The following is a 26,456-nucleotide window of genomic DNA, read 5'->3' as shown; positions in this document are numbered from 1 at the left end:
TCCTCATCTTTCCATTGCTAAGTGTTGGTGGTCCTTATCCTCCCGCCTTGAATTCCACCTCCTATTGTGTCTTCTTAACAGCCACTGTTTAGTCACCTCTCCTGATTCTCTGGGGCAGGAAGCACCAAACAACGGAAACTGCGGACAATACCCCTACCTCATTTCCACCAGTAACGTTAAACTTCTTCTTCCACCCACCCAGCTTCTGACAAACGGTTAAGAAGGGAGTTTAGGGCTTAGTTGTATTTTATTCCCCTCAGCCACCCTCACCCTCCATCATCTGATAGAACATGAGTGTCCAGGGAAGTGGCCATAGGTGAGGTGGAGGAGGAGACTTTAGGGTCGATAAACCTAATGCAGTGTTATCAGGCCTGTGCAGGAGAGAGTTGGTTTGCCTTGAATCTAAAAACAAGGTTGAGGGAGATGAGCAGAATTCCAAAGTGCCTTATGCTGGGAAGTGACAAGGGGGAAACTAAGGCTTGATGCACAGATAAATAGAATGAAGTTAGGGAATGCCTGGGTTTTTCCCCATCTAAGACTGTGTTTTATTTATTTATTTATTTATTTATTTATTTATTTATTTATTTGATTTATTCATTCATGTAGGACAGAGAGAGAGAGAGAGAGAGAGAGAGAGGCGGAGACACAGGCAGAGGGAGAAGCAGGCTCCACGTAGGGAGCCTGATGTGGGACTTGATCCCAGGTCTCCAGGATCAGGCCCTGGACTGAAGGCGGCGCTAAACCGCTGAGCCACCCGGGCTGCCCTAAGACTGTGTGTTGTATAGCCATGATAAGTGGGGGTGGGAGGCAGGGGGTGGGAATGTAAGGGTCTGCAACACCAAGCTTTCTGGGAAAGAGTTGCAGCCCTAGTTCAGAATTGCTGAGACACACTGGCATTGGACAGGGTCTTGAAGAAGTCCGTGACATCCTCTGGGCCCTGAAACTCTCCCATCTCCATTCTAACCAGTGCCTGACTCCCCCATACCCATGCTGGGCCGTACCCACTCAAGAATACTGCCAGATGGACCACAGGGTGATCAGGGTGATGCTGTAGGCCAGCACCGCCACCAGGTAGATGCGGAAGAGCAGCCTGTCCAGCACGGAGCCCACATGCAGCCATTCCCGGGCCACCTCTCGGCTCTCGTCCCTCTTCTCCAGGAAGTGCCTGATGGAAGACAGCTCCTTCAGGAGCCCTCGCACTGCCAGGGAGGACTCCCGTGGTGGTGGTGGGGGGCTGCCTCGGCTCCTTGGGGTCTTCTCCAAGTCCCGGGGTACTCCCAGATGGTTGCAGTGGTTTCCCATGTCTGGAAAAAGGGTGGAGTGTTGGCAAAGGAGGGAGGCCCAGCAGGATGGTGCAAACACTGTCCCTTCTGTTTCTGTGGTGGTTTGCAGAAGTTGTTATTATGAACAATTTCAGGTGTAAAGAGTATAGAGATTAACTTTCCTATTTGTCAACCCATCATCTGACTAATGCAAATAAAGAAAGAAACACAGTTGAAGATTCCTGTATACTCCTCCTTAGCACATCCTCCATCCACTTCCCCAGTCATTGAGATCATGAATTCGGTGTTTATTACTTCCCAGCAATTTAGTATCTATTATTTCTTTTGAGCCTCATGATAGCCACATGAGAGAAGCAGAGTAGGAGTGATTACTACGTGCACATTTTATATGAAGGTACAAAGGCTCAGAGAGGTGAAGTGACTAGTCTGTGGTCACACAGCTGGAGCATCATTTAGAAATGAGGCCACCAAGCCCTAAGATTTCTGGGCTGTGAATTCACTGCTCTCTCCACTATGCCATACTACCTTGGTGTCCTCTTCTCCAGGACTCCAAGTCCTTCTGCACCAGGAAATACACCTTTGGCTATGGCCCTTACAGGTGAGCAGTGAAGCTAGTCATTAGATTGGTGTACTAGCTCATCGGATCATGTTGAGGTGGTCTCAGGTTAGTCATAGACCTTCTGTGAAAGGCCTAGCTCTTGCCAGAAGGTAGGACACAAGGGGGTGGAGTGGTTAAAAAATACTAACTTAGCATCAGATGGGCCTGGGTTCCAATCAGTTTCACCAGTTCCTGGCTCTGTGACTTAAGGCAAACTATTTGGCCTTATGCCTCTGTTTCCTCATTTGACAAATGAGAATGAGAATCCTATCAGGGAGCCTGTGGATGATGTGTGATAGTGCACCAGAAATGCACGTGCCCAAATACACCGACAAACCAGGAACACCACCCCCAGATGGTGGCGGCAACAATGTCTCAGGGAGAATGAGCTCCTCATTTCACATCCCCTGCCCCCCGTCTCTCTGTCTCATAGATGTCTGAAATTCGAAGGGACCAGGTCTCTGAGCTGATGGAGTGCAAGAGCTTTGGAAATGCTGGCTGCAGACCTAGTCACATGAGGTAAGAAGTCCCATAACTGCCTGGGTGGCATCCAATTGCTTCCCTTTGGGGTCCATCTTGGAGAAGGACTACTCCCAGCCCAGAAGTCTCTGCTCCTGACCTGCTCAGCCTCTGGAACTCTCTCCCTCTCTCTACCCATGCCCAGGCTGATGAGAGGAGGTAGAGGTTTTGTAAGAAGGGGGCTCGTTGAGGCCTTTGGCTGAACTCTGCTGCCTCCCAGTGAGGCCTGGCATGGGGTGCCAGGTGCAGGACAGCACCCAAGTTCGAGGCCCCACCCAGACTCGGGCATGTCACATCCAGCCAGAGACTCTCCACCATGTCCCCACACCCTGGCCCTTTCCCTTTCTCACCTGAGCAGTCATCAGTCTTGGTGGTTTGGGAAGTGGCTGGGGGCCTTCGAGAAGCTGACTGCTCCCCTAGGCAAAGGAGCAGGGCCACTCGCTCCAGAACCAGGTGCCGCAGCCAGGCAGGCACGGGCTGCTGCAAGTCTTGCTTGTGTACAAGCCGCACGATGAAGATGGTCTCGGCCAAGCTCATCACCAGCAGCGCCATGCACACGACAAAGTAGACACCTGTGCGCATGGCAGGGTCGGGAGGGGGCTGGTTTCTCAGGGCCTTGGCCACACTGCGCTCCCCCCCGCCCCCCGCCAGAGTGGGCCCTACCGATGAGGGGAGTGCCAATGGCCGTGGCCGGCAGCGTGTCAGACACGATGATCAGGAAGACGGAGTAGCCCAGGAGGAGTGTGATCTTGAAGGAGACCCTCTCGCCGCTGTCCGGAGGCAGGTAGAAGCCCACGATGTCCATGAGCATCAGGAAGATACTGGGCAGCAGCAGGCTGACCGTGTAGAACAGGGGCCGCCGGCGGATGACCACCTAAGGGCAGGACAGGAGCGGTGGGGGCACCCGGGGCAGACCCGCTCCCCCCTGGAGCCACCAGCCCGGCCAGCTTCTGCGGCTTCCAGCGGGGCTGCCCAGAGAAGGCCCTGGATGGTTTCCCTCCAGCCTATGGCTGCCAAGGAGGAGCAAGGGCCACCCAGGAGTTTCCCTGCCCACTTCATTGTGGTTCCAGGGCAGGAGTGTGTCCCTGCAGCTGAGGCGAGGGCTGCAGAGGTTTCCAACCCCCACCCCACCCCCGTGCCTCCTGAAGTCCACCTCTTCCAGTCCTCATCCCCCCAGCCCGCCCCCTCCAGCCGTCATCCCCCAGCCCACCCCCCAGCCATCATCCCCCCCAGCCCGCCCCCCCAGCCGTCACCCCCCAGCCCGCCCCTCCAGCCGTCATCCCCCCAGCCCGCCCCCACAGCTGTCACCCCCCAGCCCACCCCCCCAGCCGTCATCCCCCCAGCCCACCCCCTCCAGCCGTCATCCCCCCCATCCCACCCCCCAAGCCATCCCCCCTAGCATGCCCGCTCCCACTCACGTAGAACTTCATTTCTGCATAGCAGCTGTTGCTCTCCATGCTGAACTCCCGGAACTGGGTCAGCACCCCCAGGAGCTCCCACTCGCCCTGGTTCATGAAGATGGTCTTGTCCAGTTTCACCTTTTCCGGCAAGCGCAACAGGGAGATGTTGATGTCCTGGACTGAGAGGGAAGAAATCGAGGCGGCTGTGGAGTGGGGTGTGCAGAGCCGGCGGGACCTGGGACCGGGCTGAGCTCACTGGCTCCTGGCCGGCAGGCTGGGTCTCCTCGGCTGCACAATGAGGTGACAGCGCCCACGGTGCCCCTCTGGGGGTGGGGCTGCAGTGAGGGGAGTGACAGCCTGGACAAAAACACAGCAAAATGCAAAGAACCAGAACCAAACTACTTATTAGGAAGGCCCCTCTCTCCTTCTCGCTGTGTCTCCCCCACTCCTTTCAAAAATGGTTTTCTAGGTTTCCATTAGGGTTGCCCATTTATGAAATGAGCAAAAGTCAACATTCTTCACCTTTCTCCTGATAGGGCTGCCTACCCTTGGAGGTGACCCAAGGTCACGGTTGGTTAAGCATCTGACTCTGGATTTCAGCTTGTGTCATGATCTCAGGGTCATGAGATTGAGCCCCACATTGGGCTCTGCGCTGGGTGTGGAGCCTGCTTAAGATTCTCTCTTTTCGGGATCCCTGGGTGGCGCAGCGGTTTGGCGCCTGCCTTTGGCCCAGGGCGCGATCCTGGAGACCCGGGATCGAATCCCACATCAGGCTCCCTGCATGGAGCCTGCTTCTCCCTCTGCCTGTGTCTCTGCCTCTCTCTCTCTCTCTCTGTATGACTATCATAAATAAATAATAATAAAAAATGTTAAAAAAAAAAAAAGATTCTCTCTTTTCTTCTCCCTCTGGCCCCTCTACCCCTGCTTGTCCATGTGTGCTTTCTCTCTAAAAGAAGGAAAAGAAAGGAAGGAAGGGAAGGGGGGAGGAAGGAAGGGAAGAATGTGAAAGAAAGAAAGAAAGAAAGAAAGGCAAAGAGAAAGAAAGATTGAAGAAAGAAAGAAAGAAAGAAAGAAAAAAAGAAAGAAAGAAAGAAAGATTGAAGAAAGAAAGAAAGAAAGAAAAAGAAAGAAAGAAAGAAAGAAAGAAAGAAGAAAGAAAGAAAGAAGAAAGAAAGAAAGAAAGAAACAGAACTAGGGAAATAAGTGAAATCTTCACTTAGAGAATAGCAGTTTTACTTCTCTGCATCTATGCTAGAGAAAGAGACATACACTAGAAGGCCAGGAGTATCCATTACAGCAAAATATAGAAAGATCTACATGTCCACCAATCAGGAAAAGACTTAATAAACTATGATGCATCCAAGCTCCAAGCTATCCTACAGCTGGCAGGATAGCTTTCTCTTTTATGAGAATGATCTAAATATGTAGTGATTTGGAAAAAATGTCTAAGACTTCTTGTTGAGTGAAAGGAATCAGGTAGCAGGAGCATAGATGATACATTTCGTAAAATAAAAACCTATGAAATAATTTTCATGTTCTTTCCTTAGATGTGTATGTAGCGTATATGCAAAGGATAGAGAAGAATCTGGAAGAGTGAATGAAGCTTCTATATGAAGCTCATATTGATAAAAGCTGTGAAGTCTTAGTGTGGGAAGTCAGTGAAAAATTTGGGATTGAGGGTAGAGGTCAACAGTCAAAGATTATTTGTAATTCTGGTTTTTGTCCAAGGAACTTAGGTATTACTATTTTTGTAATTTACAGTTAATGTGATAAAATCAGACAGAAATGAGGGACGGCTTCTTGTAGGAGTACAAGGATCACTTACCTCATGAGACTTTAGTGACATCTTGCATTCATCCACTAAATAAAAGTTGCCGGGCACCTTCCTTTGTGCCAGGGACCTACAGGCGGATCAGAGATCATGGTCCTGCCCTCTCTGGGTTCGCCTCTGCTAGGGAAGCAGACATTGCACAAGCACCTACGAGTGCAATGGCAGCGGGGAGAAGAGGATGCTACAAAATTGGGTAACGGGGAGGCCTAGTCTGGGGATAAGAGGGGTTTCCCAGAGGCACTGAGCCAATGCTGGGATTAAGTGAGCAGGGGACTTGGCCGTACTAGGCGGGGTTGGTGGCAGGAGTGGTGGGGGGTGGGGGAAGAGGAAGGAAGAGGGGTACGGTAGCCCAGGAGAGGAAGCAGCCTGGGATACAGGGAGAGAATAAGGAGCCTCAGGCTTGGAAAGGAGGGCATCGGGGGTTGGGGCTGAGCTCAGGGGAGCGTGCATGGGGTGAAGGCTGGAATGGAGGGAAAGATTTCAGTTCTGCCTCAGGAGTGCCAGAAGTCACTGAGATTTTTAAGCAGAGAGTGACATGGTTACATTTTAATTTTAATAAGTTCTCCCCATTTGCTGTGAGGAACATGAATTGGAGAAGGACCGGCTAGGAGGTTACTGCAAAAGGCTAGGGGAGAGAAGGGTGGGGGGTGTATCAGTGGAGAAGAGAAGACAAGTGAGGGACCTCTGTGGTCCTAGAGCAACACTGGGCATCCCAAAAGCCAGCATCCGGAATATTCCCAAGCCTTGCCCCGCAGTTTTGCCCAAAGGTGGGTGGCTCGAGGCTGTGTCAGATCCCAGTGGCTACAGGCCCCAGGATAGTTCACAGAGTCCCGTGTCACTTCTGCCTCCAGTCCTGCAGCACACAGGACTCCTCCTCGGCCCACACTTGACTCTTGCCCTCGCCATGTTCTTTCTATGTTCTAGGATTTTCCTCCATAGTTTAAAATAAAGCCTCATTCCACTTTGTTTGCATACCAAAAAAAAAAAAAAAAAGACAAGTGAGGGACTTTTAGGGCCATATCCTGGCTTCACTGAGTGTCTTGCCACCAGCTACACTGTCTCACTGGACCCTTGCGACAGCTGAGGGAGGCAGCAAGGGCGACCATAGAGTCCGGTTTGGAGGATGAGGAACAGGCTCAGTGACATTGAGAAAATACACAACTTGGATAAAGGAGAAAGCCTCCTGGGGGTGGGGGGGTGGTCCTCCTCCCACAGGTGCTCTACTCCCAAGCTGCACCCCCTGCCCGGAGCCCAGGTGCAGTACTCACTGGTGTGCAGCCAGCTGGTGAAGGTCAGGGAGCAGTTCTGTACATCGAAGGGGAAGTTGTAGATGTCGAGGCTACAGGCGGTCACCACCTGGAGGGGCTTGTAGTTCTGGACCTCACCGTGATGCCCAACGTACACGTACGGGATACTCGGAGACTTCCCCACGTCCACACTGGTCAGGGAAGAGGCCAGTTTGGGGGCTCAAGAAGCTCTGGGAGACTCAATGTGTCTGAGCCACCCGGCAGGGATAGAAATTCAGGACAGGTTTGGGTGGCGCAGTTTTCTCTGGCCTGTTTCTCCAGTTTTCTTATCTATGTTAGGCTTTCTTACCTGCCATTGTCAAGGCTACTTTCCAAGCAGCAGAGGGCTTTTCTCCTTTATTCCCCCTGGCAACCTAGCCACAGGGGGCCAGCAGGGAATCCAGGTACCTCACAGCTGCCAGCTGGAAGGAGCATGCCCAGCTGTCCCTGCTCCACCACCCGCCCAGCTGGGCAGAGCTCAGCTCCCAGGGCTAGCAGCTCAGTGGCAATGGGCAGGCCTGGTGGGCAAGCAGAACCCTGGGTTCCATCCTGACTCGGGCTTCTCTTTGCTTCCCATCCCTAGAAGTCCTGTTGACATGAGAATAATCTTGCCTGGAGAAGAAGGAACTAGAGACATCATTGAGAAAAACTGAGGCAAGGTGAGAAAGTCTTGTAAAACTTAGCTCCACTGTCTTGGCAGATCCACAACCCCTAGACTCTCCCAAGTGACTACTGTGGCACAGAATGGCCTGAGCTGGGGATCCTGAGCCTGAACCCTTCTGTGGAATCAGGCTGAGAGATGAGAAACCAAGATCAGGCTACTTCACAATGTAACTGGTGATCCAGCCAGGCACTGGGATCCCTCCAGCCTGAGCTATGCAGGTCATGGGGCGCTAGGTCAACTGCCTCCCCTGAAAAACAGTGTGAGTGGCGCCCCGGACGTTGGGCAATGCAGTGCGTACTAGGTGGGGGGCAACTGGCTCTGGGTCACCTCCTCCTTCCATCCGTCTCGCCAAGCCATCCTCCAACCCTAGCATTCAGAGGCCCAGGCAGTGGAGCCTGGAGGAGCCTGAAGGATGTGGGGAAGAGATATTGGCCGGAGCTTCATGAGACAGTGTTCAGCTGCTGGTAATAAAGGATGGCGGCGCCCACTTCTCACTGGGGGTGCAAGCTGGAGCCAGTCAGGCACTCATGTGACCTGAGAGGTCTGAGCATCTCCCCGCTTCAATCGCCCCTGTGACCAGAGGTGGTGACCACTGGGGGACTTCATCTCTTTCGGTAATCTCACTTTAAAAATGGAGCTGTCCCTCATTCGGCTATTGTAACAGTGGGAATTCGTTCACTGGCTTCTCTTTCCCAGGGAGGGAGCCCTCAGACCAAGACCAAGGATTCAATATCAGGCAGAGAAAAAGAGGAGTTTTAAAAAGAAAAGAGAAAGAAAGGAGAAAAACAACAACAACAACAAAGGGGGATGGGGACCCGAGCCAAATCCTACAGTTACCTCCAGTTCTGCAAGCCTGCAAGGGACTCAGGCAACAGCAGAGCTTGTCCCTGTGCCCATGCCCCGTATTTCCCCAGCCCCGGCCGCCCAGCAGCAGATGACAGCACTCACAACTCATTGATGAGAATGTCTGGGACCCAGATGCTCTCGGTGGGGATGGACAGCTTGGTGATGTTGTCAAAGTCCTCGGGGTTCCACTGGAGAAACTCGTCAGTCCAGTACTAGGGGAGGAGCGGGGATGGTCACAGGCAGCCCCCTCCAACTCGGGCGGAGGGTGTGTGTGTGGGCAGTGACAACTCGAGATGACCTCACCACTCAGTGGCCAGGCAGCAGTGATCATCTTCTCAGGGGAAGCTGGCTATTGGTGGCACCCGAATCAGCAGTACCCCAGAGCCCCCCAACCTCTGTGCTCACACACTCCCGGCACGCAAGTGTGACCCAGGCAGGTGAAGCTGTGCCCAGGAAGGCATGGGGTCATTTCCCCTGTTTGAAAATCCCATTCACCAACCGCAGGATCTTGGGTCTCAGTCTGCTCATATGTATAGCAGGAAATAACATGCACCTCACAGGGGAGAGATGTGCTGTGTTAGGGCTTTGTTTTTTTTTTTTTTCTTTTTTTTTTATTTAAGATTTTATTTATTTGAGAGAGAGAATGAGCAGTGGAGCGGGGGAGAGAAGGGGAGAAGCAGACTCCCCGCTGAGCAGAGAGCCCAACGTGGGGCTTGATGCCGGGATGATGGGATCATAACCCAAGTGAAGGCAGACGCTTAAACGACTGAGCCACCCAGGCACCCCTGAATTGACATTTTAGATCATTCTGACAGGATGGTGAACAACACGTTGATCAAAACTTAACAATAACCAGCTCTCACCTGGTTATTATCCCAATTTACGTATGAGCAGACCAAGACCCATGGCCCTCTCTCTCTGTCAAATAAATAAATAAAATCTTTTAAAAAAAAGTATGTCAATTTAATCACATTACTCCCTTGCTTAAAACTCCAGTGGCCTCCCTTGCACTTGGGATAGAGCTAAACGGCCAACAAAGGGCTGCATAATCTGCCCTCCAGCCTTCTCTCTAGCCTCATTAATTTTGCCAGGCCTCTCTGGGATTCTTCTCTCCAGCCGCATGCAGTGGAACCCCGCGTCTCTGCATGCCCGTGCTCTCCCACTCTGCACTCCCCGTCTTCTCCCCTGAGGGAGGTCTTACTCGTCCCTCCAGACTTAACCAAAGCATCTGTCTGCTGCCTTCTTCAGGAACCTTCCATGACCCCCACATCCCAGGCTGGGTTCTTATGTGTCTCGTCTGTGCTCTCATGATTGGCCTCTTGCTCTTGCTGCATTGGGGTGCTTGTCTTGCTGCATTCAACTGTCTGTTCATGAGTCTGTGGCCTCCACCAGTCTGTGAACTCACTGTGGGCAGGGCCTGAGTCTAGTTTGTGTCTCTGATTCTGGTCTCTTAGCACAGTCACTGGAATTTGGTTGGTTGGTGTCCCCTCACTGCTGGGCAGACAAGTGACCTAGAGGGATGGGACCTAGGCCAGATGTCCCAGGAAAGGAGCTCCAGGCTGCCTATTCTTGCTGGGCCCCTTCCCTTGACACGGGGTGTGCACTGTATTAAGAGATCTCTGTTGGGTGTTATGCTATATGTTGGCAAATTGAACTCCAATAAAAAAAAAGAGAGAGAGAGAGAGATCTCTGCGAGGTGGAAGAGAGCAGTCTTGCAGGAACTAACGTTCTAGCATCTTCCTCCACCCCACTCTTTGCCCCCTGAGCTAGTGGTAGTGGAGTATGCTCGTGAAGAGCAGGAGGGATTTAGCCGAGACCCACATATGCTAGGCATGTCCCCAGACAGAGTGTTTCTCAGGTTTGACCTCTATGGACTGGGCCCGTCTCCTGCACCCCCTCTCCAGCCGTTCCGGTTCCCTCGGGCTCTCACATCTGCCCCACAGCTCAGGGGCTACCAGAGCAGGACCAGACTGTGCATTGGAACCCCCATGTCTGCCTGCCTCTCCGCCAGCTCCCCACCAGAAGTGCTGTACAGGCCTCAGAGAGTGAGGCCTTACACCAGTGCCTGAGCAACACGGGTCAGAAGCTGGGAGAGTGGGGAGGTGGCCGAGGTGTGAGGACTTAGTGGATGGAATTGCCCCATGTCAATCACCCAATTTGGTTGTCATCACATTTGGCTTAATTAGAAGGAAGAACTTTGTAGCAATTAGAGTTGTCTGAAAGTGTAGTTGCCGCTCATGGAGTTCCCAGTCACTAGAGGTATTCCATCCATGGAGGCTGGACGACAGATGGTTGTTTGAGGGACTCTGAAAACCCTCAGAAACCAGAGGGGATTGGAGGATTGCTCCTTTACTGAGCGTTACACTTCCTTCCATTGCCAGTCCTGAGAGGAGAAGACCCAGACTCCCAGGTCTCGTGAGTCAGCCTCTGAACCTCCCTGCTCCCCTTCCCTCACCAAGGCCTCTGAGATTCCTGATTCCTTTGGGATGGAGGAGTCCTTCCTGGAAGGGGAAGCCCTGGTCCCAGGAAATGGGGCTGGGCGCAGGGCTGGGGGCTCACCTGCCGGTACCAGATGTAGGTGGTCAGAACCTGGTTCTTTTCATCCTGTGAAGGGAAAGGAAACTCAGCTTTGGTGGCCCTGTGGGCGGGTGTCCACCTTGCACACCCCTCCCCCAAAGGAGTTGCTGCTTTGTGTCCCTATTCCTTTGGAAAGTGACTGTGAAGAAAAGGGAAAATGGGGTCAACCAGGAAGACTTGGTCTCTTACTAGACACACCTAGAAAGAAATACAAACAATATTTTAAAATTTCATATATATATATATCTTCTACTATTTTCTGTTTTACATGTTATACATATGTCTCTCACATTACATATATTTTACATGTATAATATATATAGCATAGTAGAAGATAAGAGGAGACATATAAAAAATATCATCTCTCTTTATGTCTATATAATTTTATGTATCTGTATCTGTATCTGATCTCTCTCCTGCCCTAGTGTGGAGTCAAGAGGTGCAAAACCACACAGAGAGAAAGATGCATCACTGGTTTAGAATTAATTCTGCAAAGATCATTTACCAACACCTGTTGTGTGTCAGGGACCTGTGTAAGACACCAAGGGCCTAGAGATGAGCAGGACAGTTGAAGCCTCAACAACCTATGTGGAGACGTGGTTACCACGAGTGAAGAACCACCTGCGGTAAGTGACTCTCTAACCATAAGGGTTGGGAGAGGCAGCCAGGCAGGTGACCCCAGTTTTCTGGTTTGGGCAGCTGTGCAGGTGGTGGATGATGTAGTCTGTCCTGACGCAGGTCTGTGCTGGATCATGGGTACTCTGGGTACTTGAATGTCCACTGTACTGCTCAGGGGTCACTTGGCCTTCCGTGGTCTCCCATCCCAAAAGGTCCACCTCTGAGCTGGGCAGATTGGGGTCAAGTGCTCACCACGCTGAGGATGGCATAGACAATGACGTCGATGGACACCGTGGTTGGCTTCCTCCAGTCCCGCACAGGCCGCACGCCCTTCTGGTAGTTGGCCAGGAGGTAATTTGACAGCCTCAGCAGAGCGGGCCTGGAGGTGTTCTGGGCCTGGAGGTGCCTCCAGTGCCTGGCTGGGAAGAACAGTTCAAAGTGGGCATCAGAGCCCGAGGCTTCCCCCAGTTCTCTTGCCCTGGTTTGAAATCTATTTAAAGGAAAATATCTCCACTATTTCCACCTCAGATCCCTGGATCCCTCCCACAGACTGAAATTCCCACCGCTGGGACCTTGTGTCTGCAGAGAGTCCTGCCCCAATCCGAAGCTGTTGTCTCCTAAGGGTAACGGACACACTCACGTAAGGAGGGTGCTAGCTGGCTGTCAAAGCAGGTGCTGCAAGACAGGTGAGGTCTAAGTGGGCCACGGGCTGGCCCCAGCCTAGAGGAGGTGAGCCCGTGGGGGATGGACGAGGGCACTGGGGCTAAGGAGGAGTGACTCCAGGAGGTGGTCCTGGACAGAGAGGGGGGCTGCAATGAAAGGTGGCCCCAAGTGCACAATCCATCTGTAAGCCCGCAGGTCTGCATGAAGGTTTGCCTCAGTTAAGGTCAGATCTCAGCATCTGCCTAGGTCCCCGGTGGCTCCTGGGCCCCAGCCTGCTATTGACAAAGAAAGGACACATCCAGTGAAATCTGACATTCCTTTTCCTTCCTGCAAAATGCCCTCCTTTCAGCCACATATATACACAAACTCCTGGTGGTGGGTTGGCCAGGTGTCCCTCAGAGGGTTGCTTGTGGTCAGACCTGGTGGAGTTAGGAAGAGGGTTTAGGCGTGAGGTGTACAGGAGGCGAGGAGAAACTGGGTTGTTCCCAGAACTGGAGGCCTCCAAGGACAAAACGGTGATGAGAAAACCCAACCCCTAGGTGCTTGTCCCCATTTTTGTCATCCCTCTGGGGCATAGGAGAAGCACTTCCTGAAAGGTGCCAAGAAATATGAAGGTGAAAGGTAAGGGGTAGAGAAGGGGAGCCCCTAGAGGCCCAGAGCAAAGGGTGTCAGGAGCCTGGCAGCGCACCACCTAGGTCCTTCACAGACCAGGTGCCAGCGGGCCTGGCTTTCTCTAAACAAGGCTGCCTCTTCCCTCGTCTTGTCTATATAATGTGTGCAACCTGTACAGCCGATCTCTCCTACAGATCCCCCCTTCCTCTCCCCACCCGCCTAGCCCGGACAAACTTTCAGTTTCCCTCAGAACAACAGAGAAGGTCAGAGAGAGGCAGAAGGCCATTTATTGAGTATCTCCTGTGGAATCATACCAGTTAACATATTATTCATTTCAATCTTGGAGCAGCCACGGGGGTGGCTGTCATGACAGCATATTTTACAGATAAGAATTCCCAAAGCTCAGGAAGGTGGGTGCTGTGCCCTGCAAGCGGAAGAAATGAGATTCAAGTGCAAATCTCAGTGTGTCTTCACTACACCAACAACAGCCCTGATCCTATTGCTGGGGAATCTGAACAGCAGAAGAGAGGGCCCCACAGGCCTCAGAGCAAAAGGCCATTGCTGGGAGGGACAGTACTTCTCTTCAGCCCGGGAGGCCCCAGACCAGAGTCTTAACACGCAGCCTGGGCGTGTTGTCCCAGTGACAGCTCAGGGGAGGCAAACCATTGCATGCATAAGGCCTTTCCCTCCCTCCAGCCGCGGGACGGCATCCTAACTGTGCCCCAACTCCGACTTAGCTCTGGGTGGGGCGGAAACCCGTCTGGGATGGGGAATCAGTATTGTTGGTAGCAAAAGAAAATAGATCCCTTTGTGACCCGACCACCTTGTATCCCAGGAAAGCAGGAAAGGGTGGGTGGGGGAATGTAGAGAAGTTTGGTGTCACCACAATTTAGCTCTGGAAGGGAACTTAAGGAAAGGAAGCCCAGGGAACCCATGTGACAGGACTAGTGAAGTTGAGGAAGGATGGCTTTGTTTGCTCTGGTCCCCACTCCATTGCTGAGGCGCTGTGTGACCTTGAGTGAATCACTTCCCCACTCTGAACCACCGCATTCCCATTTGTAGCCAGAAGGGGTAGACCAAATGAGCTCTAAGGTGTCTTGCAGCTGCCTTGCGATGAGTTTAGGGGCAGGGCAAAGAAGAGAGGAGCCCCTCTCTGGCACCTGTGGACACGTTTCCCACAGACCAGGCTGCTGCTGGGCCCCACTCAGCAAGCGCTGCTCTCACCTGGCACTCAACTGCCCCAACTTTTGAGGTAGACCACGGTGCCTTAAAATTCTCTCGTGCTCACATGTGGCAAGATCCCTGACTTTCCTGCAGCACCACCCACTCCAAAACCCTCCTTCCCTCGACCCTTGGGGGAATGAAGCATCCCCTGCCCGGCCTCTGCAGGTGGCCAGCCAAATCCTGTGTGCTTTCCCACCGTCCCCTTACCTTCTCCCTGCACCAGGAGCGTGGGTAGAAGCAAGGCCAGCAGTGCCTGCGGCACCCACAACAGCATGGTGAGCTTTCCAGGGTGTGGGGTGCCTCGGAGTGGCCTCAGGGTGAGTCGCGCCCAGGAGCAGCCTGCCCACACGCTGCCAGCCTCATGTCCCAGGCAGCCTGCGGTGTCTCCGGGCTGCCTTCCACACCTCTGAGGCCGGAGCCTCACACTGCCCGGACCACCAGGGCAGTCAATCCTCCAGCTGGATCAGGTTTCAGGGCGGGAGGCGAGGAGGAGAAGGAGCCAGTGAGAGGGGAGCCCGCCCAGCTGATGTCATGTGGCCGGGCTCAGCCTGCCCCTTCAGCCAGGTGGCCTGGCCAGATTCCCCAAGGAGTAGCTTGGGGGACAGGGCGGCAGGACCCCCTGCAGCAAGGGTGCAGCCTGTCTGCTGGGAGGTGCTCGGGCTGCTACCTTCATTGTGGCAAGTATGTTTTGGTAGCACGGGGCTGGGGCAGGGTGGGTGAGGCAGCAGGGGCAGGCAGCGTGTGCCCCTAGCTAAGCAGGTGACCCGGCATCTCTGCAGACTGAGGAAGGGGACCTGGGGTTACCACGCGTCTGCTTCTTTGTCCTCATCTAAATATTTATTTCTCTCATCTAAATATTTAAATTTGAGTATTTAAGTAGTAATACATATATGTATGTATAATTAGCACTATGCCAACCTATTTATATATTTTTAATAGACATAATAAATATGTATCATAAAACGTAGTAGTAATACATGATTATAGAAAAATATGAAGAAAAATTAAAATCATCTGTGGGCTTACTTACTGCCCAGAGACAGCCACTGTTAATATTTTGGTGTATATTCCCCTATAATCTTCTTCTCTACTATGTATACAATGAAGTAAATATACCACGCATTTAATTCTGCATCCCATTCCTTTCTTTGCTTAATATCAATTCATGAGCATTCTCAACACTTTCCTTTTAAATGTTTTCTTGGAAGAAGTGTTTCTTTTTCCTTTGTAAATTGAATAGGAATGGATCTATCCTTCAGATATCCAACTGTGCGCCAACAAAATTGTCTGAGAAGAGTATCGCTGTGAATTTGTTTGAGTGAATCCCACTCCCACTTCACCATTTGGAGTAGGAGCCGACTTTTCTACCTTGAGTGTGTTAAAAGCAACATGCACCTATAGCAAGCTTCAACCAACAAAACATTCTTATTCCTTTCAATTCTTTTTCCATTTGAATTTAAGTATGGCAGAGGCTAGGAACACTGTAGAAAGGAAGAATTTTCTGAATTGTAATTAAGTTTAAAAAAGATCATCTTGGGCAGGGACGAGTCCTTTTTGGTTTTATCCGGATTTTTCTCCTTATTCACGTTCGTGATGAAATCTGCATTTTGCATTATACCTTTCACCGATGGAGTCCCTTCATATGGCTGTTAGCCAGAGTCTGGTTCTGGAACGTTTGGTCAAGCTCGAGGAAGCTGGGCTACCTTTCCTGTAAGTCTGTGCTTCTTCACTGCACAATCCAGAAAAACAAGGAAAATCACCTCTAGGAATTCCTTTTAGAGGAATGGAGATGGGGACAAGTGGTAAAATAGAAGATAAGAGGCACCCCCTAAATTTCTAGAGAAGTTAGAGAGCTAGACACCCCCAGCCCAGAATGAACGCATTCAGACTCCAAGTTTGACAACAGGACAGAGCAAGAAGAACCAGGCCGCCCCCAGGCCTCCAGCCTGCCCCCAGGCTCCCAGCTGAGGTCTTAAGGGAGTCCAGACTCAGAAGGGGTGCTAGTGGATCCCTAAATGCATCCTCAAGTCCAGCATCTGGCTTGATATGCAAAGATTCTTAGGCTCATGCTCGTTTCCATTTTTGGCCATTGTCCCCTAGAAATCTGCTGCAAATTTCTAGAAGAATCTTTCCTCTCGTTGATGTGCTTTATAGAATCTGCATGGAGCATTATACCAAGCACTGACCGGGTCCCTCCATGTGGGCATCACCAGCTTGGGTGCTTGGCAGCAAGCCACCTGGGGTTTCCATTACAGTTGCTTCATCGATGATTCAAGAACAAATAACCTTTAGCTGCTGCCTTCCGCATGCCCTAACCACTGCCCCCAAATGCCCCATTCTGTCCTCCCCGGGGGCTCCTGGCATACACTCATGAGGCACTTGTCTCCTGCCCCAGGCTGAGGTCACTGTGTCCTGGAGCCCATTCCCTCCACCGAGCCCAGCCACCTGGAGATGGAGAGCAGGAAGGAGCATCGGGCACTGAGCTCGTTGTGCGAGGTGCAGAGCCCAAGCAGGGTGCACAGAGACAGAAGGTGAGACGACAGGAAACGGGGATCTGAAGAAGAAGGAAGAGAAGTAAAAAATAAAAGGAAAATGAGAAGAAGGAAAAAAATGGGCAGTAAACTGAGAAAGAAGAAGCTAGGAGTAGATGCACAAGAGGCGCAGAGGGAGGAAGAGAAGAGAAGGCTGCAGGAGAGGCTGAGCCGAGAAGCAGAGGATGGGTTGGGGGGGCGGGAACGGCCCGAATGAGGCTGGCCCTCCACACTGCGGCGGGGTGTGTGCCGAGGCCCACGCAGGGGCAGCAAGAAAGCCTGGAGCCCCTGTCGTCTGAGCCTCAAGCCTTGGTTTCTGCATTGAGCTCCTGGGATCCTCTGGGACTGCCCGACCGTGCTGGGGTGGGGGTGGGGGTGGGGGTGGGGAGAGGATGTCTCGGTACAGTGTGTGCATTAGAGAATTAGCTTCTTAGGTAATAGGATTATAGCGAGCCGGGCAGGCCACGGCCTGGAATGGAGATGTATTGCCTGCGTGCCTCTCTGATGGAGCAGCAATCAAGTTTCCCCTGAAGAAATCTCCTATTAATGGATTTGATGGCACAACAGACCGGGGGTGGTTGGAGCTGTGGCCAGTGGCGGGGTGTAAATTGCCTCCAATGAAACTGTGGAGTCACTTTTGTCCCTTTTAAACAAGATAAAAATTAGTGCGAGGCCTTGATGAACTCTCCTTGGCCGGTGGGGACGAGGGAAAAGCAGAGGCCTTGGCTAATTTGATTCCCGAGCTCTGCCTGCAGACGGCCAGGCTCCTCCCAGGGAGTGGAGGCAGACACGCAGTCGGCAGCCACCCAGCGAGGGTAATGAAAAGCCCTGAGAATGCAGGAGCTGTAGGCCCGGGCTCCCAACACCAGGGCGAGGAGGACTGGCCTCACACATGGGTTTGGGGCTTTCTAGAATTCAACGCACCTGGGTCCAAATCCTAGAAAGAGCCCTGGGACTCGGTGTCATGAGGTAGTTACAAGCCCAGGCTAACGCTGGCCTCCACTGTCCTGCCCCTCAGCACGATGTTCCAGGTTAAAACAGAGCCCAGAGAGCCTCCGGGACCTGCCTCAGTTCCCACGGCCCATAAGGGGGGAGCTGAGATCCTGTAGGCCCCTGGCTCCAGCCTTTTCATTAGAGCCGTGTCTCCCATCTTCTCCAGTAAATTTTACTGGTCTCTAAAACTTTTACCACCAAAGAGCCTGACCTTTTAAAACCCATAAACTTAGAAAAATTCTGCAACCTGTAGTAACAGCTGGCCCCACCAGGCGCCCACCTGCTAGGGAAGGGCTGGGGAAGGCTTATGGCTTGTCATGGTTGTTCCGAATGGGAGAGGCCTCTTCACCCTCCCTTGTCCACTTGAGGAGGGGGGTCCATGGAGCCCTACTGGCTGCATATCCACACCTGGCACTGGATCATAGGGGCCCTATGGGCTCTGCCTCTCTTCTCTGAGGATGGCTTAGGGAGCAGGCAGGTGAGCCTTTCCTCCAGCCACTTCCAGGGACCCGACACACGCTGGCATGAAGGATGAAAGATTTAGGGGTGGTCTCCCCATGGGCATGGTGGAAGCCAGCAGGCTGGGAGGAGGCCTGACTCACATTTCCTAGTTTCTCTGCCCAAAGAGGCAGCAGTGGCCTTTACAGGGAGGAGACAGGAGGAGCAGTCTCTTCCCTCCTGGCCTTTCTTCCTTTGGTGTCCCATCATGTCACATCATGACTTTTTTTCTCTGTCTAGATCCTGGTCCTTGGAATGCCTGGTTCTGATCCACTTCACCAACAGTCCTTGTCATTTGCCAAGCACACTGTGTGCCAGGCACTGTTTAGCACACTGTGCTAAACACTTTATCACATTTAATCTTTATTTCCTATGAAGATGTTATGATTCCCATATTGCAGATGAGAAAATAAAGGCACAGGGAAGGGACACCTGGGTGGCTCAGTGGTTGAACGTCTGCCTTTGGCTCAGGTCATGATCCCAGAGTCCCAGGATCGAGTCCCACATCAGGCTCCCTGCGTGGGGCTTGCTTCTGCATCTGCCTGTGTCTCTGCCTCTCTCTCTGTGTGTGTCTCATGAATAAATAAGTAAAATATTTTTTAAAAAATTAAAATTTAAAAAAGGCACAGGGAAGTTAAGCAACCTGTGTGAATTACATAGCTGATAAGTGGAGAGCGTGGTGTTAGATCCCACAGACTCGAAAGCCCGGGTCAGTAACTGCCTGATGCCACTGAGTCCCAGAACATTCGGTAGAATTGAGACCCAGGTTGATTGGACTCTGGATCCAATCCCATGTACGGATGGGGGTCCCAGTCCTGCCTTGATTGCTGTAATTGAAAAGACAGGCTCATTGGGCTTACTCTACATAAGGCTGCAAATTAAAGAGATTATATATATATATATATATTTAATTTTTATTTATTTATGATAGTCACAGAAAGAGAGAGAGAGAGAGAGAGAGGCAGAGACACAGGCAGAGGGAGAAGCAGGCTCCATGCACTGGGAACCCGATGTGGGATTCGATCCCGGGTCTCCAGGATCGCGCCCTGGGCCAAAGGCAGGTGCCAAACCGCTGCGCCACCCAGGGATCCCTAAAGATATTTTTATTAAAGAGTAGTCGTGAGTAAGAATACATGAAAACTTTATGGACCCTTATGTTTTTTGTTTTCCCCAGTACAAAGTGGATTCAGAAATACTCCCCTTTACCATCCTGATCCCAATATAGTAGAGCCAGTCTCTGCAAATATGCCAGGTTATGGGACTTCACAATAAATTTGGGACCAGGAACCTCTGCAGCCCCTCCTGGTATGGAAGTGATGTAGGGGTTTGGGGGTGTAATATTACTCTGTGGAGTCTGGGTGCATGGGGTGGGGCTTCCTTAGGAGGAATGGAGTTTTCTTATCATCTGTCACCTAGAGAAGAGGCCTTTTCCAGTCCTCCCAGCAGACAGGATGGGACTCCTGAAGGAAAGGGTGCAGTGAGGCCCTTTGTCTCAATATTGACCCCAAAGGTCAAGATGGCTGGATTTGTTCTAAGGAGCTCATATTACTACCCCGACCCCCCCCCCCCCCCCCCCCCCCCCCCCCCCCGTCCCCCATGCAGACAGGCAAGGAGGAGAAATGAAGAAACCCAAGCAAGGGGCCTGTGAAGTTGTGCTGCTCCTCTGGGATCCTCTAAAATATTGTGGGGACACGAGGAGGAATTTGACTGGTCTAGGACACCTGAGCACCCTGAGCCATACAAGACCAAGTATTTCAGTTTGCAAATACTCCTTTGCTTCCTTCCTCTGTCTCTTCGCTTAATATGTGTTTGTGCAGGGATTCCCAGCCTTCATCCACCACACTAAGGGGTGGAGAAGGAAGGGGGCTTGGTTCCTGAATAGGCCAGTATGGCAGCAGCAGCAACGGTCTGGGAGAGACACGCACCCAAGCAAAGTGAAACCCAAGGGACCGTGCTGGGCTGCTTGGCTCCCCGGCCCACCTGCCTAGAGAACCTCCTACTGTGAAACTCTGCAGATTCAGGGACCTATCTTCACAAGGGAGGTGGCAATCCTTCACACAGGCTACGTGGGAATCATAGGTATGAGACACAGCAGAGAGGCAGGCCTGTCTTGCCTCTCTCCTGCCCTCCCCTCCTTCCTGGCACAGGAGGCTGGAGGTCTCGTTCCACATCCGTGCAAGTATCCAAGACCTGGATGCTCCAGCTTCTGGAGAATATCTCCTTCTTATATGATGAAGCTTTCCCCTACCTCATTCCCCAAATCTCCATCAAATTCTGTTTGTTGGTCACAAACAACAGAGCCAACTCCAGGGTGGTCTCCAGGGTAGGAAGCCACCCTGGAAGGTGCATCTAGAATTAGCAAGCTGGTAGCAGAAGCCAGGCCTTAGTGTGGCTGGCGATGGGTCATTAGCCCAGTGGTCACCCCACAGCTAGACCTGGAGGCAGAAGGTTCTTTGGCTTAAATTTCTCTTTTCCTTGAGCTCTAATTTCTAGAGATGAAGGGATGGGAGAGGTCTTTTTTCCATTCCCTTGCTTCTGGGAAGATTAGTGTCTTAATATATCGTTATTAGTATTTTCTGAAAATTTTTCAAAGAAAGAACCCTCACAACCCCCTTGGGATTCCAAAGCAAAGTCTCCTCTAATATTAAACTTTAATTGCACTTGGTACAATTTGAATCATTTCCTTTCATCCTGTAGAAATGAGTTCCATCTCCTCTCCATTCTCTCCATTGTCTCTGAGAGGTGGTGAGAACATCGTGATCATTTCTGGGCTCATCCTAAGGCAGAGAATAAAAATGTTTTACCAACCTTCATATGGCTCTGCATGTCTTATAGTGCATTTTCCAGCATGTTCTCTCTTTCACTTTGATGCTCCCAAGAGCTCCCCGAGGTAGGTGACAGTGTCCCCATCTTATAGCTGAAGAGCCCCCACTCTGAGACACGTAGCGACCTGCCCAAGGTCACTAAGTCACTCAGTGTGGCTGAGCCTGGTTTAAATAACCTAAACCACAGACGTCTGGTGGCTCAGTGGTTGAGTGTCTGCCTTCGGCTCTTGCCATGATCCTGGGGTCCTGGGTGGGATCGAGTCCTGTATCGGGTTCCCTGCGAGGAGCCTGCTTCTCCCTCTGCCAACGTCTCTCCCCCTTTCTCTGTGTCTCTTATGAAGTAAAAATAAAATCTTTAAAAAATAAAATCTTAAAAAAATAAGAAATTAATAATAAAACCATAAGCCAAGCAAGGGTGCAGCACACGTGAAGATGTGATTCTCTCTTCTACGTTTTCCAACCGGGGGAAAGAGAGAAGAGAGAAGCACAGCAGCCTGCAGTGGTTATTGCTTTAGGGACCGTGAGATGTGGGTCTGGGGACACGGTGGGGAGAGAGACATTTCTCTGTCTACCCTGTTACGCACTTAAATTTTGTATCTTGTAAATATATCATCTTAAAAAAAACAACTAGTTGGGTTTTTAAAAGGAAGCAAGGGGAAGAACGGACTACAAGCTGGCTCTAGTCCTGCTTCCCTTGTAAACACCCTGTGTGGCTGCGGGCGAACCGAGCTGCCTGGGCCTCAGTTTTATCAGCTACAAAATGGGAATAAAGGAATAATTGCTCTGCCTACTAAATTCACCTGTCTACCAAATTCATGGACTCTTTCTGAGAGTAATCCAGGTCAGTAATTATGAATCTGGAATGGAATCAGCATCTCCTGGTTCAATCGTGCACGCCCCCTCCCAGATATTCCAAGACCCGCTCCCTCTTCCCCACGACAGTTATAAAAATCATTAATTCATGTGTCATGAAAAAAGCTCAGACACTGGAGTCAGACTTGACCTTAAAGCTCGGTGGCTCGGTTTACCAGTCATACGAGGACCCTGGTCAAGACACCTAATGCGGCCAACCTGAGTTTTCTGGAGCTGAGAGTGGGGATAACACATGTATCCCCCCAGGGGCTCGGGGGGCCTTAAGGAGCGAGGGAGCCAGGGCACGAGGACAGCACCCCACACATAGCAGAGACTCAGAAGCTATTAGTTTTCCTTCCCATTATAAACAAAAGGGATCAATAGAATGCATAAATAAATGAAGTAATGGCTTGCGAACTCTCTAGAAGAGTTAAATACAGCAACGGAACCTGGACTGGACGGGGTGGCTTCGGAGCAGCTGGCCTGCAGCCCCAGAGGGGAGGGAACTGGGAGGCAATGGTGCGTCTGTGAGCCATCACCTGCCCCCAACGTCGAAGCCCTGTGCCCCTTCTGCACGGGGTTGTCACCGTCTCACACCCAACGCCGGTGTGTAGATCTTGTTTATCATCTGTTTCCCCCACTAGAATGTGAGCTCCGTGGAGCTTTACTCAGGTGTAACTGAGAAATAAAAATTGTGTACATTTGAAGTGTGCAAAGTGGTGATTGGATACACATATGCATTGTGAAATGATGACTACCATCCAGTTGATGAGCATATCCCCCTTCACAACATTATCTTTTTGTGTGTGTGAGAAGGCTTAAGGTGTACTCTCTTAGCAAATATCAGGTATACAATACAGTGTTGTTGCCCGTAACCACCAGGCTCTACACTAGATCCTCAGGACTTGTTCATCTTGTAACTAAACGTTTGGACCCCTGAACAATGTCTCCCCAGCCCCCAACCCCAGCCCCCGGCAGCCACCATCCAGTCTATTCTCTGCTTCATGAATTTAACCTTTTTTTTTTTTGATCCCACACAGAGTGATACCATACAGTATTTGTCTGTACTGTCTGGCTTATTTCACTTGACATAATCCCCTCCAGGTGCATCACATTGCAAATGGCAGGATTTCCTCTTTTAACGACAGAATAATAAATACTGCATTGTATGTATAGACCATATTTTCTTTGTCCATTCATCCATTGATGGACACTTAGGTTGTTTCCAATCTTAGTTACTGTGAATAGTCCTGCAAGGAACATGGGAGTGCAGATATATCTTCAAGTAGTTATTATACCCAGAAGTGGGATTTCTGGATCATAGGGTAGCTCTATTTTAAAATTTTCTTTAAAGATTTTATTTATTTATTCATGAAACACACAGAGAGAGAGAGAGAGAGAGAGAGAGAGAGAGAGAGAGACAGGCAGAGGGAGAAGCAGGCTCCATGCAGGGAGCCTGACATGGGACTCGATCCTGGGTCTCCAGGATCATGGCCTGGGCCAAAGGCAGGCACTAAACTGCTGAGCCACCCAGGAATCCCCATTTTAAATTTTTTGAGGAACCTCCATACTGTTTTCCACAGTGACACAACTGATTTACATTCCCACCCACAATGCACAAGGGCTCCCCTTTGTCCGCATTCTCACAAATATTAATTTTTTTCTTTTTTGGTAACAGTCATTCTAACAGGTCTGGAGTGATACCTCATTGTGGTTTAGATCTGCATTGCTCTGGTGATTAGTGAGGTTGAAAACTTTTTCATGTACCTGTTGGCCATTTGAATATCTTTTTTAGGAAAATGTCTATTCAGGTCCTTTGCCCATTTTAAAGTCAGATTATTATTATTATTATTAATTATTATTATTATTACTATTATTTTGCTAGTGAGTTGTATGAGTCCTTTATATATTTTGTACCTGGAAATTTCATCAGATAGATGATTTATGGGTATTTTTTTCCCATTTTGTTGGTTGCCTTTCAATTTGTTGAGGGTTACCTTTTCCGTGCAGAAGACTTTTAGTTTGATGTACCCCTATTTGTTTAGTTTTGCCTTTGCTGATTGTGCTTTTGGTATTATATCCAGAAAATCATTGCCAAGGCCAATGCCAAGGAGCTTTTTCCCTATGTTTACTTTTAGGATTTTTATGGCTTCAAGTCTTACATTGAAGTCCTTAATGCATCTCAAGTTAATTTTTGTGAGTGATGTAGGGAAGGGGCCCAGTTTGGCATGTGGATAGCCAGTTTCCCTAACACCATTTATTGAAGAGATGGTCCTTTAGGAGCAGAGGTTTTTATTTGTTTTGTAGATTGTCGAATTTCTGGAACCTAGAGGAGTGCCCATCACATAGTAGATGCTCAATTAATATTTGTGTGTAAACAAATGAGTGGCATTAGTAGAAGGGAAGAAAAATGAGGCCAGTTAGCAAAAGTTATCTCTACCCTGGAGCTCTCCTGACCTTCCTGGAGCAGGGGTTGGGGGGGCAGGTAGCTGTCAACGAGGTTATGAGGATGCTGCCAGCCTAGTGCTGGGATCCTTGGTCACCTCCTCTGGTTCTGGGGATATATTGAGCACACTGCCATGGTCCTACTGTGGGCACAGCTCTGGTCTGTTACTCTCTTGGGCAGTGACACAGGGCGGCTTGGCTGGCTACCAAGTGGCTTGGAAAGTAATGCATTTCTTGGAATGGGGACCACCTGGGTCCCTGAGGTGCCACTAACTGGAGAGAGGAAATGCTCTGTGACATAGAGCCTATGGTCCTGTGTGAATAGATGGAGAGATGGACAATGGGGAGACGGCAGGCATGGGAGAAACTCCAGCATTGTTCCTAACAAGAGTGAAGCAGTGAGACCCCACAGGACTCAGGCTAAGGAGTGATCTTCCCACACCACCCAATAGAGAGGCAGGACCCAACAAGGAGGTCACATGGCCCTCCTACTTCAGAGGCCACTGTCTCATTCCCCTTGACATTTATGAGAAAACAATCTGCCTAAAGCAAGGTCTTCAACACATCTCAGCGGACACAACCTGTCCTTGTGTCAACGTCCTCCAGAGTTAGAGACACCAGGCTCCCTTTGGCCTTAGAAACTATCTAGTCCAGCCTCCGTCTGGCACCCAAATCTCTATAACATCTCCCACCAATGGTCTCTCAGCTTTTGCTTGCACACCTCCAGTGATGAGGAGATCTTTCATGACAATCCATTTCATTTTCGCAGAGATCTTTCTCATCCTGTCCCCCAAATGTGTTTCTCTAAAGCTTCTGCCCACCCAGTGCTATCCTTTGGGATATTCAAAAGTCTAATTTTTCATCGATACCAGGCCTTCCGCCATCATGCCTTCTCTTGTACAGGCCAAACCCTTCACGTCTGTCAGCAGAGTGGATCAGGAAGGACGTGGACAGGGAGAGAAGAGGCTGTGGATGACTCACCTTGGAATCTGCAGGTGTGTGCCATCTGCGGGGGGACTGAGCATGCTTGATGGAGTCCCCTGAATGGATGGACGAGTGAGTGAATCAGTGCAAGCTTCTCAATCTGTAAGTGAGGAATGTGAATCTCAGGGAGGCTAAGTGACCTCAGCAAAAGCCCTGCAATCCCCAACCCTGGAACTAGCTCCTAGTTCAGAGGACTTTCCAGAGTTCTATACCGGAGTGTTCAGAGACGTGGTTTTACTGTATTTTCTCTCTTTTCAGGTTTGGCCTGGTTAGCGCCACAGAAGTAGTCCACTTGGCTCCTGTTCCCTCTCTGTGCTCACTTGCTGTGGCCCTCCCACCATTCTGTCCACTCCACCTAGAACCTTTGCTCTCGATCTTTCCTCTCCCCAGAGCTCCCTTTTCCCAGGTGTCCACTTGGCTAATTCCTCCTCACCTCCTTCAGGGTGGACACAACCTGTCCTATTCAATGAGACCTCACCTGTTCAATGAGACCAATGCTGACTAATCCACTTAGTACTCTCACCAGCCTGCTCCCACCTGGGCACACCTGACCCCTCTTACCTGGCCTTATTTTTCCTTTTGTTCTATAGTTCTATCACCTCCTAACATTCTATGTGATTGACTTATGATGATTCCTTATTGTCTGTCTCCATTGATAGAATGTCAGTGCCATGAAAGCAGGGAGCTTTGGGGGTTTTGTCCACTGTTATATTCCAAGTACCCAGAATAGTGCCTGACACCTAGTAGGGGATCGATAAATATTTATTGAATGAATCTCCTACTTGGGAGAACCTGGTAGGGCCCCAGGTTTGAATCAGCTCCCACAGGACACAGTAGGTGCTGAATGCGTATTTGTTATTTTTTTAAGATTTTATTTATTTATTCATGAGACACACACACACAGAGAGAGAGAGAGAGAGAGAGAGAGGCAGAGACACAGACAGAGGGAGAAGCAGGCTCCATGTGGGGAGCCTGACGTGGGACTGGATCCCGGGTCTCCAGGATCACGCCCTGGCCTGAAGGCAGTGCTAAACTGTTGAGCCACCCGGCTGCCCACATATTTGTTAATACATGGATTAATTGATTATATGACAAGTCTTTGCTGCTCTGTAGCACTGTGTATCATGTGCTGCCTACATGGTTGAAGGGACAGATGTGTCACAGGCTCTTCTGGGGTTGCCCTACAGGTCCCACCATGGCCAGGGCC

General features: G+C 50.7%; 1 protein-coding gene and 1 long non-coding RNA gene across 3 annotated transcripts; both read right to left on the bottom strand.

The window, feature by feature from the left end:
• Positions 1-238: 238 nt before the first annotated feature.
• On the bottom strand, positions 239-14,614 carry HTR3A (5-hydroxytryptamine receptor 3A). The gene is made up of 9 exons (XM_072812459.1): positions 14,329-14,614; positions 11,875-12,041; positions 10,987-11,031; positions 8,530-8,639; positions 6,900-7,069; positions 3,819-3,979; positions 3,064-3,274; positions 2,751-2,972; positions 239-1,304 (listed from the first exon to the last, which is right to left on the bottom strand). The coding sequence occupies exons 1-9, from the start codon at positions 14,393-14,395 to the stop codon at positions 1,006-1,008; spliced, it is 1,452 nt and encodes a 483-aa protein (XP_072668560.1). The 5' UTR covers positions 14,396-14,614; the 3' UTR covers positions 239-1,005.
• A 6,168-nt stretch (positions 14,615-20,782) lies between these two features.
• Positions 20,783-25,860, bottom strand: LOC140625149 (uncharacterized). Of its 2 annotated transcripts, none has more exons than XR_012024531.1 (3): positions 25,811-25,860; positions 25,247-25,349; positions 20,783-20,920 (listed from the first exon to the last, which is right to left on the bottom strand). It is a non-coding gene; the product is annotated as an uncharacterized lncRNA (long non-coding RNA). The 2 variants fall into 2 exon arrangements; XR_012024528.1 differs by lacking the exon at positions 25,811-25,860 and adding an exon at positions 25,728-25,809.
• Positions 25,861-26,456: the final 596 nt, after the last annotated feature.

This window comes from Canis lupus, chromosome 3, assembly GCF_048164855.1.
Source record: "Canis lupus baileyi chromosome 3, mCanLup2.hap1, whole genome shotgun sequence".
NCBI lineage: Eukaryota > Metazoa > Chordata > Mammalia > Carnivora > Canidae > Canis > Canis lupus.
This window is presented reverse-complemented; position numbering and strand designations above follow the sequence as displayed.

Bases quoted from the DNA above. Each gene is read 5' to 3' on its own strand.
- HTR3A (XM_072812459.1), bottom strand. From the start codon at position 14,395: ATGCTGTTGTGGGTGCCGCAGGCACTGCTGGCCTTGCTTCTACCCACG. The intron at 8,640-10,986 runs GTGAGCCCCCAG...CTCCTCCCCTAG, and splicing joins CCTACATCTGGTACCGGCAG to TACTGGACTGACGAGTTTCT. The intron at 7,070-8,529 runs GTGAGTGCTGTC...TTCCCTGACCAG, and splicing joins GACATTCTCATCAATGAGTT to TGTGGACGTGGGGAAGTCTC.